The sequence below is a fragment of the Brachionichthys hirsutus genome, chromosome 4, assembly GCF_040956055.1.
Source record: "Brachionichthys hirsutus isolate HB-005 chromosome 4, CSIRO-AGI_Bhir_v1, whole genome shotgun sequence".
NCBI classification, from domain to species: Eukaryota; Metazoa; Chordata; class Actinopteri; order Lophiiformes; family Brachionichthyidae; genus Brachionichthys; species Brachionichthys hirsutus.
In genome coordinates this window covers 5039089-5052751 of record NC_090900.1, presented here as the reverse complement: position 1 = coordinate 5052751, position 13663 = coordinate 5039089, and the positions used below count along the sequence as shown (strand labels likewise).

Sequence of the window (13663 nt, the reverse complement as noted above, 5' to 3'; positions counted from 1 at the left end):
GCTAGTCTGATGGAATAAATTAGTTCAAGTGCAATCAGATCTGTAGTGGGGTTAGTTTGGGATGAAATATCTGATATCTCTAAAAGTATTTTTTGCATCTTTCATAGAAATTGTTTGCAGTGAAAAGTTCTGTTGATCCTTTCAAAAGGCTTTACTGAGCTTCTCAGCACAATTTTTATAGCCGCCGACAGTCCTGCAAGGTTTGCCTTCCGGCTTTTCTTTTACATTTCCATTGAAGGTAGAGATACTAGACACGCAAACTGAGTGCAATTTATTTGTCCACAGCAGATTGTCTTTTAAACCAAAAAACCCATTGCAAACATCCCCTTTTTATTGTGTTCTCCCTCCAATTCTTTGTCCACAGGTTGCCAAACTCTACAATGAACGGTATGAGAAAATGTCTGAGAAGGTCAGACTTCCATCTTAATCACCTTCCCTTGAGACAATCATGTGAAAGGAGGAAGTGAGGTTTCCCCTGACCTCATGCAATGCAGCCGATTCCCTTGAGCTCAGATCGGCCCACTGCAGTCATCACGGACCCCCACCGGCAAATTCCTGTGGTACCCCACATACTGGAGGGAAAAATATTAGTAGGTGTGTGTGTGTGTGTGTGTGTGTCCATTCATGGTACTCCCACATGACCCTGGCACTGCTCCAGCAAACATGGGAAAACCACAGAGGAATTCATGGAAGAAAGGGATCGATTGAGAGAAGTGTGCTAAATGATTACTCCATTTAGTTTGTATCAATTTAACAAATAATAATACAAATGTTATTTAAAAAAAGTTTCCCTTGAAAAATATAAGATGATCTCACACAAAAACAAACGCATAAATCAAAACGTGCGCTCACAAGCACACACACACACACGCTGTACGCCACCCTCCCACCTGGCTCAGCTGCTTCTCTATCTCCCATCACCCTGACCTTCACCTGTCACACGGGCTTCATATTTACAGCCACTCGGGCCCATCTGCCCATACGCAGCCCTGACTGTCAATCACCCGCAAGCTGCCGCCGCCTCTGCTGATCCATCAACGGGCCTGAAGCGCTGACCCGCGCCAGCCGGCATAAACACCAACAGCAACAGCAACTGATCAAACGCCGGACGACGACGCTGCTTTTACCAAACCGAGCTCTACTCAAACCTCGCTTTCTGATCAGTAGTAGTCGTGAATGTGCAGATTAAGGCTGAACTCCAAAGGGCACTGAAGCTCCCTTGTTGGAAATGCAGGACAAGCAGCAAAAATAACTGTCTCATCTACAAGAAAATGCATGCATGGATGATTAGGAACCCTTTTTTGCGACTCTTCCAAAGGTTTTGACAGAAGTTTATATTTATTCTATTAACTTTGTCACTTGGATTTTGAACAATCTAACGTATGTAAAACAACCTGCTTAAATATCTCTTACTGTGATGTCACAGTACGAGAAAAAGATGTGTGTGCACATTCGTTGTGTGAATGAATGAATGAATGAAATTAATTTAGTTTCTGTTTCGCTTTCAGAGTCTTTTCTGACGGCGCTGTTTGAGACAGAAAAGAGGGACGCTGTCCTGCAGCATCCGTTTGTTATTTTGACCAAAGACTGTCACAGATATTTCATATAAGTGTCTGGAAACTGCGTTAACTTGTGGAAAAAGGGTATAATACGGGATCTTTAAGGTGACAGCTGATTTAAGCTAGTGGTTGAAAGGGGCTATTGCTTTATAATCAGAAAGAACTAATGAAAACTGTCAGCGTCCACATACCCCTCGTGGCTGAACGTTTTATATCATGCAGCCGGGGGTGTCTGCCTTAATTGGAATTGATGAAAGACGCGTGTTAAAACTGAGCGGCACTTAGGTGGAGTCAGCCCTTTGTCATAATTGTAGTCCTGTGCAGGTAGAGTGTGTGTCTAGTGTGTCTAGTCATGGCTCATAAATTCATCCCTTCACCTCTGTTGAGAAAAGTGGGTCACACGTACACACACAAACACACACATACACACACATACGCACACACATACGCACACACTCCACAGTGCAGGTAGTAGTTCCTCCATAGGGGGCACTGGATTTAGCCCCTGCATCTCAATGACAATACATCCACAAGGATTTATCTAAATGCAAATCAGCTGCCTTCACTCAACAAATCACACAAAACACACTTTGTATGCCCCAAAATACACGACGCAGCCCGGTGCAGCCGGCCAGCCGGCCAGCTTGAAGACCTGCGCAGCTCTGCCACTCTCTTTTATCTGTGTCTTCTGGAACATGCAAATCTTCACCAAAAAAACACTTTTTAATTGAGAGTAAATTTTACTCAGCCAGAGTCACCCTTGAGCTACGAACGTGGCTTCACCCGGCTCCTCCACTGAGGAGAGAGGGAGAAAGAAAGGAAGACAGTGGAGGGAGAACAGGGTTTGGAGAGGTAGGTGGCAGTAAAATCTGTTGTTTTTTTGTCATTCTAACTCTCAAAAGAGTGAAGAAGGTTTGACAGGCAGGAAGGAAAAGGGTCAGAAAAGAAAAAACGGCAGATAACAAAGTAGAAATAATAGATAATAGACTCCAGCAATATTTTAACTAAATGACCCCTAATCAGGCAATCCAAAACCAACTCCACTGACAAACTTCCGTTGACTTCAATGGCCTGTGCTACCCCCCCACCCCCCGAGCTAAAAAGTTGACTCACAGCAATGTGCAATCTGTCTATGACGCTGTTAAAATCTGCAGCATATGATATAAACCCTGTTGGAAAGTGATCTGTGCTCCAAAGGTCATCAGAGGTCTCGGAGACGGAGGAACAACCTCCTTGATGCTTTCTCCACCTCTGCATAGCTGTTAATTAGCCAAGCTAAGTGCACCATTAATCGATTGCTTGTCTCTGCACTGTATCTCATTGGTGTTGCAACTCTGGCAATGCCAGGCCAAGAAATGCGAGGTTCAGGAAGTCAATTTCCCTGTGGCGAAACGCTGGCAATTCACGGAGAGGAAAAAGCTATAGCTGCTTCTCGAAGACAAGACAGGGTGGCGCACTGATGATAACTGCAGGGGGGGGGGGAATCTGCTGCAGAATTTACATTGGAATCAATGATATTATTGCTCTGGACACTCTGGAAAAACTACATATTTTATTATTTCACTGCATGGCTCCACTATATCAGTCAAGGAAACATGAGCTTTATCCTGAATCTGCGTGGGTTTTTCGGGTTAGAGCTTTACAAATGTTTCCTTTCATTTCACAAAATCATAAAATGAATATAACTTCTGTTCAGCAATAATGAAGAAACGCATTAGAATTGTTAAATTTTATGAACTATTCAATTAAATCTTCACATCTCACTGCTCGTTATGACCAGCGACGTAATCGCTGCTCAATTATTGGCAAAGCATGTAATAACAGCCAGAATGTATTTCCAATTGCAAAAAAGAAAAAAATAAGTTGAACCTGAATTTAATGAAACACCATAAATAAACCTTATTCCTCCTTCATTTACTCCCAATCCAAATTTTGTTTTTAACATTTTGAATTACAGCTGTAGCATTCGCCCCAATTTATATTACCTTGTTTGTATACACTAACTATCTACAAGTCAATCCGGCAATCACTTTCAACAATCCTCACACAGTTTAATTAGAGATAATAATAACATAATGTAGGCAAGACAACGGCAGCAAGCAGACAGAACAGGATCTGGTGGGAATAAAACACTGAGTGGAAACAGTGTCGGTAAAGAATAATCTGATTGGATTAAAACAAGTGAACTTTGAATTGCGGGCTATTTGGGTCTTTGCCAGCGGTTCACAAGCTAACTGGCGATCACCCTCGGGACAGACTGGGCCGATTAAACTTGTGAGTAACGTTGGATGCATTCGTTTTCAGACTTGATTAATTTCTGCAGACCGAACGGGGAGCTAAGGCGGGCCGGAGGAACGCCGGATGTGGCCCGCGGGTGGCCGGTGGCCAATCACCGCAACGGAGGAACAAACAAAGGCACTTTACTAAACGAAAGCAGAAGGAAAGGAAAGCACAGAAACAAAAGTTGCAGGAAGGGCGCAAAAAGAAGAGAGGCAGACACAAACTGTCCACAGGTGAGTGGATCTGGATGATAGCTTGATCTCGCTCGCCCCAGAGGCTCGTTAGAGTCTTGTTACAACAGTATTCTCCAGGCCCATTCTCTGTCACACCTTCATTAAGCCCATCGACCCACTGTGCTTATTAAACACATTCATTACCCCACGTATTGAGCTGCTGCTGCCATCGCTGGCCCCAAATGCATCATAGGGGGAGGTGGAAGGGTGATGTCTCGACGTGGTGACATAGCAGACAGGAGAAATGTTTAGGGAATGAGTCCCAGCAACACGAGCAACAAGATGTACAGCTATTCATAGGGACGCACCTTTCTGCCTCTTCTGAACCATCACTAAGGAGGTTGTTGATTAGAGCTGCGTGGGCCTCTCAATCACAGACAATAAGAGGAGAAGGTAGCAGAGGCGAGGGGAGAGGAACATTTAAGGGGGGGGGGGTATGGATAGAGTGTGGGATGAGGATGAAGGGGACAAAAATGAGTTTAAATGAAGCTGAAAAGGGCAGTTAAACCTTCCCCATCAGCTCCTTCTCTTTTATCTGCGGCATGCAAGTAAATCCCCCCCCCAGAAAGTTATTCATCGTGAATAACACATATACATAAAAACACAATGAAATCATCTGTGTTGAATCGGTTTCTGAGCTCATGGCCATATTCTTGAACAACTGAGCCTCTGAGGATAACCCTTTAAAACCAGTTTCCAACATTCCAACTGGAAGACTGCTCTAAAAGTGAAAACAAAAGCACCGCAAACAACTGTTACTGTCATTCATCTCAACCTTGCATTAGTTTTCAACGAAGAAATAACTTACACAAATATTAGACATCAAATGTCTCAAAATGTACTCAAACAAAAGAGCAAGAAAAGAAAAGTGCTAAATTACCATGTGTGAAAAGCATCATTTTCAAGATTCATCTATTTTGTCAAAGATGTGACATTTTTGGAAAAACACATTTTCACAAAAAGCAAATTGACAAAGAAAATATTTTCTATTACACATACAGACATTTGAGAAAATGGAATCAATTGTAAAAAAAAAAAAAAAACTATTAACAGCTGCCAATTAACAACTAATAGATTAACTTAGCTTCGGCTCGCTCACATTACCTTCACGTCATCCAACATTTATATTCCTCTGTCACCTTATAAAATCAAACAGCAAGTGAGCTGTTGGGAAGGCAGGATATACTTTACACAACCACAAAGTAAAAACATTTTTCAAGTGGGGGAAAAAAAATAGTCAAATATATCTGTGGGTTATTTGAGCTTTACCCTCCATCAGGCTGCAGTCCCTCCATGTGCTCAGCCGGCGCAGGCAATGATCACAAAGCCACTGGAAATGGAAGTCGCATTCACGTTAACATTCTTCAGTGCTTTTCTTTGTACTGTGGCAGCTGCAGGCAAAAGCTAAGGAGATGAGCGTAGTAGTATTTCCACTGCAACACACAGTTCCAGACGATCGCTGAGTGTTTTCTCACTCCAATAGTTTTCAAATCCTTCCACACATTGATCGCAAACAGCAGCACCAACTTCACACACTTATATTTCTTCGTTGAACTATTACAGCCATATTAGCAACGCTTGATAAATACAACTCAAACAGACACAAAAGGATTTCTTCAAAAAATACTTATTTCTACAACTTGCTAAAAGAATGTAATCAATACTGACCGAAATATATACTTTTTAATTACATAAATTAAATTGAACTTAAGTTTTCACAAATGGCCATGGCATTCGAAGGCCAAGAGGAACCAGTTGTCTCTCTGTCGAGTTGTGTTGCTGCTCTTATCCAGTCCTACCACGCCCTCTGCAGGTCAAACACAGGAACCCTGAACTGGAGCGTCTTCCTGAACAACAACAACGTAGATTTTATTACTCACTTTTCTTATGATTTATTATTTGTACTCTTTACCGTACAATAATAACATAAAAAATATATATATATCTGTACCTGAATTAGCAGCACATTGAATTTCACCCTTGTCTCCTTTAGCAAAGAAACAAAAATGTGAATTATTTTTTTAGATCAGGACCTGTTATCAATCTACCATGGTATACTACTGCCACTGCAGCTGCAGCTGCTAGTATTGATACAGATACTTGTATGAGTGTTAAACAGCTCCACGCCAACACTCACATTTCCATGATCTACTTTTACGACTACACCTCAGGTGACCGGGACCGGGAGAAATGCCGACGGGTTCCCCGTCCCTTCTGCCGCTCTGCCAAACAAAGACACTTGGAATTCTGTGACTAATCTATGCTTGGAAGTTAGTTATTTTTGCTTCGTCCACTTCTCGATTACAATGCGTGCCGGTTTCTTCCCGCGAGTTCACTAACGTTTATTTGTATAAGACACAGGGAATCCAAGAGTATCCAGCCACATCAAGATCCTTTTTTTGCTTCTCAAAACATACTTTCACGAATGTTATTGATAGAGTCGGGGAAGGAAACCTAATATTGCAGCCGAATATTTTCCAGAGATAAACAAAGGTTGAAAAGAAAATATTAAGCTAAAGTGAAATATGACATTTGAAGGTCAATTTCACAGAATCACCTTTCCAATAAGCGGTGGGACATTCTTTGCATTCTTTCTCTCCCCTTTCAAACTTGTTTTGTTCTTGAGCATATCGATGAGTGCAGCCGGCTGTCCGACTTAAAGTCGGTGCTCATTAATACATCTGATTACTCTTCGGGCAAAGGCTGATCAGCAACCGCCACACACACACACACACACACACACACACAAACACACACACGCATGCGGAGGAGCTTTTTGGGGACACGGATCGATAAGAAGGCTCTTCAAAAGAGCAATGAAGAGGAGGATATCGGAGAGAGGAATGTGCCGCTATCTTACACGACATACTGAGAATGCAGGCAGTGGTAATGGTGAGACTAAAAGTTCTACAGAATATATTCCAAGCAGTTGATTATTTAGCAAACTAAACTCAACCCCTATCTGTAATGGCTCGAGCACGGTTAGAGCTGGAACTAGCCATTAACGGAGGTCAAGCAGTATTTCAAAAGATAGCGTAGTGATAGATTAGAGACCAGATAACTTTGTCTTCGTCAAAATAAATAGTGTAAGACAGTGGGATGCAAGTACATCAATTACACCCATGACTCTACACAGTTTGTTACAGTAGATTTAATCTCAACCCTCTATATGGCTGACTCCTAAATTAAACTGAAATAAATAAAACATAAATAAAAGCCAATGAGAGCAAATACAAATTGACAATGAGAGAAAAATAAAGAGACTTTTTAACGACGTGAATTCATGGAAACTCTGGATGGGCGCAGAGCTTAAGCTGACTAAATGCATCATTCAAAACTCTGAAAAGTCTCAAGACTGTCTATGACGAGTGGAGGGGATTAGTGACATGGACATCAAGCGTGTGTGTGTGTGTGTGTGGGGGGGGGGGGGGGGGGGGGGGTCTAGAGTGGCTCTATTTATCTATAATTACACAAATACCGAAGTTTCCAGAAGAGGTTCCAGTACAGCTGGCAGCGATTCACTTCATATGTTCCCGTGTGTGTGTGTGTGTGTGTGTGTCAAAAGGTCTATCCCATAATAACTGACAGCTATCATTACCACTTCCTTTGTCTTTGCTTCTCTATAATCCTGCTAATTGAACCCACTGATGTCAATAAACAGCGGGTTAATCTGCGGGTACGTTTGATTGGAGCCTCGCTGTCATTCCGACCAACAGGAAGCGGACCTGCTGACAGGCGGGACATGCAGAGCGAGAGGAAAGGCCCTCCTCCACTGACCGATGGCCAAGAAACGCCATCCAGCCCGGCAGCACATCGTTTCCATTGTTTCACGTTGTTCCACAGAGGAACAAGCTCCTCCCATCCCAGAACGCCCGAGTGAGAGAGCTGGGGAGGGAAGCTGTGATTGTACATGCAGAGTGGTAATTGCACTTAAATTGAGGGCGCATGGTAATCTGTGTTAGGTCATCTCAAATTCCACTTAGATTTCCACATTTTGCACTAATTAAAATTGCAAATAATCAGAGTTTGTGTGTGTGTGTGTGTGTGTGTGTGTGTGTGTGTGTGTGTGTGTGTGTGTGTGTGTGTGTGTGAGAGAGTGAGTGTGTAGGTAGACACAATGACTTTGGGAAGTAGCCTCCTGTCACACTGTGGGAAAATTAAGTGCACATTCTTTTGATTTCAACAAGACAGGAGAGTAGATAATGTTTTAAGAAAGTACTAAAGTGCTTCCAAGGCAAAAAAAATAATAATTGCAGATAGCTGTGTGCCTTTAATTGAAGGAAACGCTGGAGCGAAGTTAGCCGTAGAAAGATGGGTGATGGGTGAGTTGCTGCTTCGGTTGGTCTATGGAACTGACTGAACGCCGAGTTAAACTTTCAGGGCTGCCCCCCCCCCCCCCCCCTGCGGCAAATTGAATTGGGATGAGGAAATGGGGAATTTGCAATTCTCAGAGCCTTTGCCCTTCGAGGTGGTGGAGGAGAACAGAATATGAATTGGGGAGAGAAGAAAACAGTTCAGAAGATGAAAACGAGCCTTGAAAGGCAACGGGTGCAATGTAACCAACTGTGGTATAAATACTGGATGAACACCAGGAAGGAATGCTGGGTAGATGTCAAAAAGAGTGGCGCTCAGAGACACCAGAGTCACCTGCTTTTCTTAAAATACACTCTTAGCCCCGGGTTATCTGCGGCCCTGGGCTGATTTGGCCCCAAGCAAACCAGCGGCGAAAAACACCAAGCATCAATTTCTCAGCTGTAAACAGAATTCGGAGGCATCCTCAGCATCGCATTAGCACCTTGAAAAAAAAAAAAGAAAAGAAGCTATCGTGCCCTTCAGTATGATAATCGTGACGAGAAGTCGTGCACCGTTCCATTCTTCCCTTCTGCAATTACGTAATTGAACGGTGTTCCATAAGCGGGACTCAGGTTTGTCCCGGACAAAAACAATAAAGGAGGAGGAGGAGGAGGAAGAGGAGGGGGAGGGGGAGGAGGGCCTTAATGTTTCCTAAAATCTTCATGTCATTGTTCTTCATATGTAATGTGATATTTACAATCACATTGCTGCAGCTTTTGGAATTTGAGATCCAGCCTTCTCCGAGTCAATCAAATATCTGCCACACGTATTACTGGATCTCACAGTAGTCATATTTATACATTCAATTCTGAAACAGCATTTCCAATGCATTCACACATCAGGAGAGAGAGCCTTAAGAAGTATTTCTGCTTCTCAATCTCTCACCAAATGTTAATTACTCATTTAAAATGCTATTAAGTTGATGAATAGGGTTTTGACAAAAACTTGTCTGACAACAAAACATTCGTCAGACAGAACAAACAAGCAATGAAAAATGGAAGATTTGAATAAAAATCTTTCTCTATCAGGATCCGATACCAAAATAGAGAGAAGATATGTGTTTGTAGAATAAAATACACACGCAAGTCAGCCCGGGCATAAGAGAGCTGTGGTTTACGAGACAGCTGACATTGTGAAACAGTGACATCTAGTGGTTATTTCAGGCAATCTGATGTTCATATAGAAATAATTTATGATGGGGAGGAGGTCAAGCCATGGTCAAGACACATAAAACAAACCCAACATTGATCCAATCCATTTGTCAGAACCAAATAATGACACACGTACAAACAGCGTGCATTCAAATCAACGTGGCGTTCATCCTGGCAGAATTCTGCAATAATTAGGAAAGTTAGCTTTCACTTTCAAAATATTGACGATATTAAAGGTGAATCAACATTGATTTCTGATTTAAAATCTGAAATCTGTTTGTTTGCCAGACAGTCCATCATCAAACTACGACAACAAACTACCACCGTCTTACGGCCGTTGCAGGCATTTGCCCTGAGAAGGAAGAAGCAAACCAACGGCTGCAGAACAGACTGGTCTTCTGTACAACAATGTAGGTGTTGGCAGGTAAACTACTGTCAGGCTGATGGTAGTTCATATATTACATATACAGCATTACACTGACCAAATAGTAATAGGTCGAGAAATGTAAGAGATAAGGCCAAAGGGCATAACTCCTATTATTAGTGGCTCCATAACTGAAAAATGTGCCCATTATATAAGATAACTGCACAACTGAAGATTCTCATCGCCACACAGAGAAGCACAAGTATCAGGAATCCTGCACAAGCAGAGATTCCATCAAAAGCAGGGGAGAAAAGGCACAAATGTGAGACCAGCGCTTTGGGACTAACCAGTTTGTTCTCTTGCAAGTAGAGTCTCTGCAGTTTTTGGCATCCTCTCGCCAAGGCCACCATGCCTTCATCTGTTACGCTGTAGCACTGACCCAAATGGATGTCCTTCAGTTCACTGCAGTGCTCTCCCAACTTGAGGCAAAACAAAAGAGGAATATGTAAGATTAACGGTGCTTCACTTTAACGTGGGAAGAAAGGAACAAACGGGGAAATGTGTTTGACAGATATTGAAAATAAACTAGAAAGTCACTCTTCTGCCTCCCACGCAGCTTTAAAAGCTCACCTTCTTTAGCGCTTCGTCCGTTAGCTTGTCCTGGTTGCCCACGTGCACCTTCACCAGCAGAGAGCAATGTGTAGCCAAGGCACACACAGACACGTCACCAAGCTGCTTGCAGCGATATGCTGTATACTTCTGCAGGCCGGGGCAGTGTGACGCCAGGGAGGACACGCCGTGGTCGTGGACCCCTCTGCAATCCGAAATGTTAATCTCTGTCACGTTCTGCCTCCGAGAAGCTATCTTAACCAGGAGATCGTCGTTTACCTGGAGAAAACAGGACCACACAAGAAAAAGATTCCAACCAACAGGATGTATTACAAGTCAGTTCAACGGATATTTGAGTACACACTCTGAATACCGCAGACTCTCAGACAAAACAAAGCACTGCTTACTTGTTGAAGGCCACTGAGGTCTATTTGCTTCCAGAACTGGAAGTCCAAGCAGAGGTCCCTCCAGTACTTACACACCAGAGAGGCACACAGACAGCGTTCCTTCACTGTCAAGTGGGAGAGAACCTAGAGAGAGCAAACACGTGTAATCCAATGTCCAGTTCAGTTAAAGCCAGTTGGTAAACAATTTGTACAAAAACTATATACGGTAATAGCAATGTATATACAAAGTTGGGTTCGCGTGTTTTAGCATCTTTCATCGTGCAAAAACCAACAGAACTGGAAGTAAACAAACAAACAAAAAACAGTTTAACTCTTTGATGAACTCTGACCTTCAGAAGGATGGAGGAAGGCAGGTGGTTGATACTCAAAGGGTCAGCAGCGTCAGAAGTTCTCGCCTGGCAGCTGTCATAGTGATGCAGGCAGCAGGGGGACGAGTCTGAGCAGTGGGGTAAATCCGCACGAAGACCCAACCCACAGCAGCCATCAGCAGAGGAGCACGAAGAAGAGGAGGAAGAAGCGGAAGAGGAGGGCAGTGGGCAGAGGGGAAGGTGGCAATGGCCGGGCTCCGCGTTTGAGGTTGCCTCTCCCTCACCTCCTCCGACTCCTCCATTTTCCAGCCCTCCGTCCGGGGCTGCAAAGGCACAGCGCGGCTGCTTACAGGGGGTGCACCTCTGCACCTCTGAGCACTTCCTCTTACACACCTGCACCAAGACAAAGACAAGGGGGGGGTGTGGGGGGGGGGGGGGGGCACGTTTACTCAAACGTTCTAAAAGCATTGACCATTGTTGCGTGAAGATTTCAGACACAACGTTTATTCCTTACATTCTAGATGTCTCCTTCAAGTCAGAGACTAAATCTGGTTTAGATAGAATGGACAACACAAATATACGGACATTTAGACAGCTGTTACTGTCAATGGGGTCAAGGGTCATCATATATTCACAACACATTTTACACATTTATGCTTTGGTTATAAATATATGACTAACATATATATGACTGTTTCTATAAATTGCATGGCTTCTGTAAATATTCTTATTATTCAACCTTGCACTTTGCTACAGACTCTTTACTTGTCCGCTTATTATAAATAGCAAATTACTATCAGAAAGTAATTTCTAATCTACTTAGACAGCAATGCTTAAGCTATGTTATTTTGTTACACTTTATTTGATTTTATATTGTACTTTTTTAGTGTTCTTCATACTGCCACGCTTCCCTTGTCTGCCGTGTCGGGACTCTTTAGCCCACCAATTGTTTTACAAGCGACAACTTTTGGTCATGTTAATACAGTCCCCCCCACCCATACACACACACACACACACACACAGCTTCCTACCATCTCAGTATAGTCACTGTTGCAACCAGGCACAGGTGCAGGTACAGGAACAGTCACAGACACCCCAGCGGTTTGGAACGGTGCCTGCCGTGGCACCAGTTTTGCAGGTGCAGCTGACGAAAGGCTCCTTCCTTGGCCTTCCCAGATCGCCAAATCCCGTGGTGACAACAGGAACCTGGAGCAATCCTCAGGTGATGCGAGTGTTGCGTACCGCTCAGCAAGCTTTGATGCAGCTGCTGTTCCAATACCAACTCCACCAACACCAGGGACACTGATTCCGGCGACGCTGTTGTTGCTGCACCCACCGCCGTTGATGCCGGCCTCCGGGCGGTCGCTGTCCTCGTCAAAACCGGGGTTGTCGCTTTGAATGATGAAGCAGAGCATGCAAGGCAGCTGCAGGAAACAGTTCCTTTTCTTCTTCTTCCTGTGATGCAACTTGCGTGTCCTCTTCTTCAGGCGGTGACCATTTTTCGAGAGAAGATGGCCCATATAGATAATTCACGTAAACTCTGCAACAACAACGTTGGTAAACATGTTATTACACGGTAATAGCATTAAGTCATTTGAAGGGCTGAGTATTATTGTTTATATGGCAGTTTTAAAGCTGCTTCTTGTTCATCTAAAAGCGTTTCGTTTCTTCTGGTGGAGGTTTCATGGAGCCCTAAATGGACCTCTGTAACTTATCCATCCCTTTTCTGTAACCACTCGTCTTTTGCAGGGTCACAAGTGGGCTGACATCTGTCTGTCCCAGCTGACCTTGGGAAAGAGGTGGAATACATCCTGGGGAGGTCGTCACAGGGTCACACAACAACAACGAAAAAGATTTACCATTACCACAATTTAGAGTCGCCAAATTCACCTACGTTGCACGTTTTTGGACGGTGGAAGGAAGCTGGAGATGTTAATGTCTCTAGTGATGCGTGACTGTAATACAGTTACATGTATTATTACATGTTAATAGTCTGATTGTATACGCTGTTACACTCTCTCTTCCTGTGAGGGTTACGTTTGATTGTTGGTCAAAGGAAATATATAAACAGTGAACAGGTGGTCATTTGTTAAGCGCGCACGCAGACACACACACACACACACACACACACACACCTGCATGCGCGTAATGTTACGGCAGTCCCGTCCGGCGCCGCGACACCTTAATAACACGTTTATAACCTCGTTCACGGCTGCTCACCAACATCCAGCGTTCGAACTGGCTAGCTCGACTCCCACTTCTTGCTGTACCGATAGATGCTAAGTTAGCTCCAGTGTGAACGCACTCACCACTTCACACGGCGCTCCCACACACCGGACGGTGCTCGCATTCTAGTCCGACGCCGCACGGTGGAGATGAGGGGGGGGGGGGGACTCGTC

The 13663-nt window shown here is 43.8% G+C and overlaps 1 protein-coding gene across 1 annotated transcript in view; it reads right to left on the bottom strand.

The window, feature by feature from the left end:
- The window catches only part of fbxl17 (F-box and leucine-rich repeat protein 17), a 155694-nt gene extending 142910 nt beyond the window's left edge, over nt 1–12784 (bottom strand). The window contains exons 1-5 of the mRNA XM_068738716.1: nt 12296–12784; nt 11286–11657; nt 10957–11079; nt 10571–10828; nt 10288–10419 (exon numbers count right to left, since the gene is read on the bottom strand). Of these exons, the coding sequence (XP_068594817.1) occupies nt 10288–10419; nt 10571–10828; nt 10957–11079; nt 11286–11657; nt 12296–12784 (1374 nt within the window). The remainder of the gene's footprint in view (nt 1–10287; nt 10420–10570; nt 10829–10956; nt 11080–11285; nt 11658–12295) is intronic.
- Nucleotides 12785–13663: the final 879 nt, after the last annotated feature.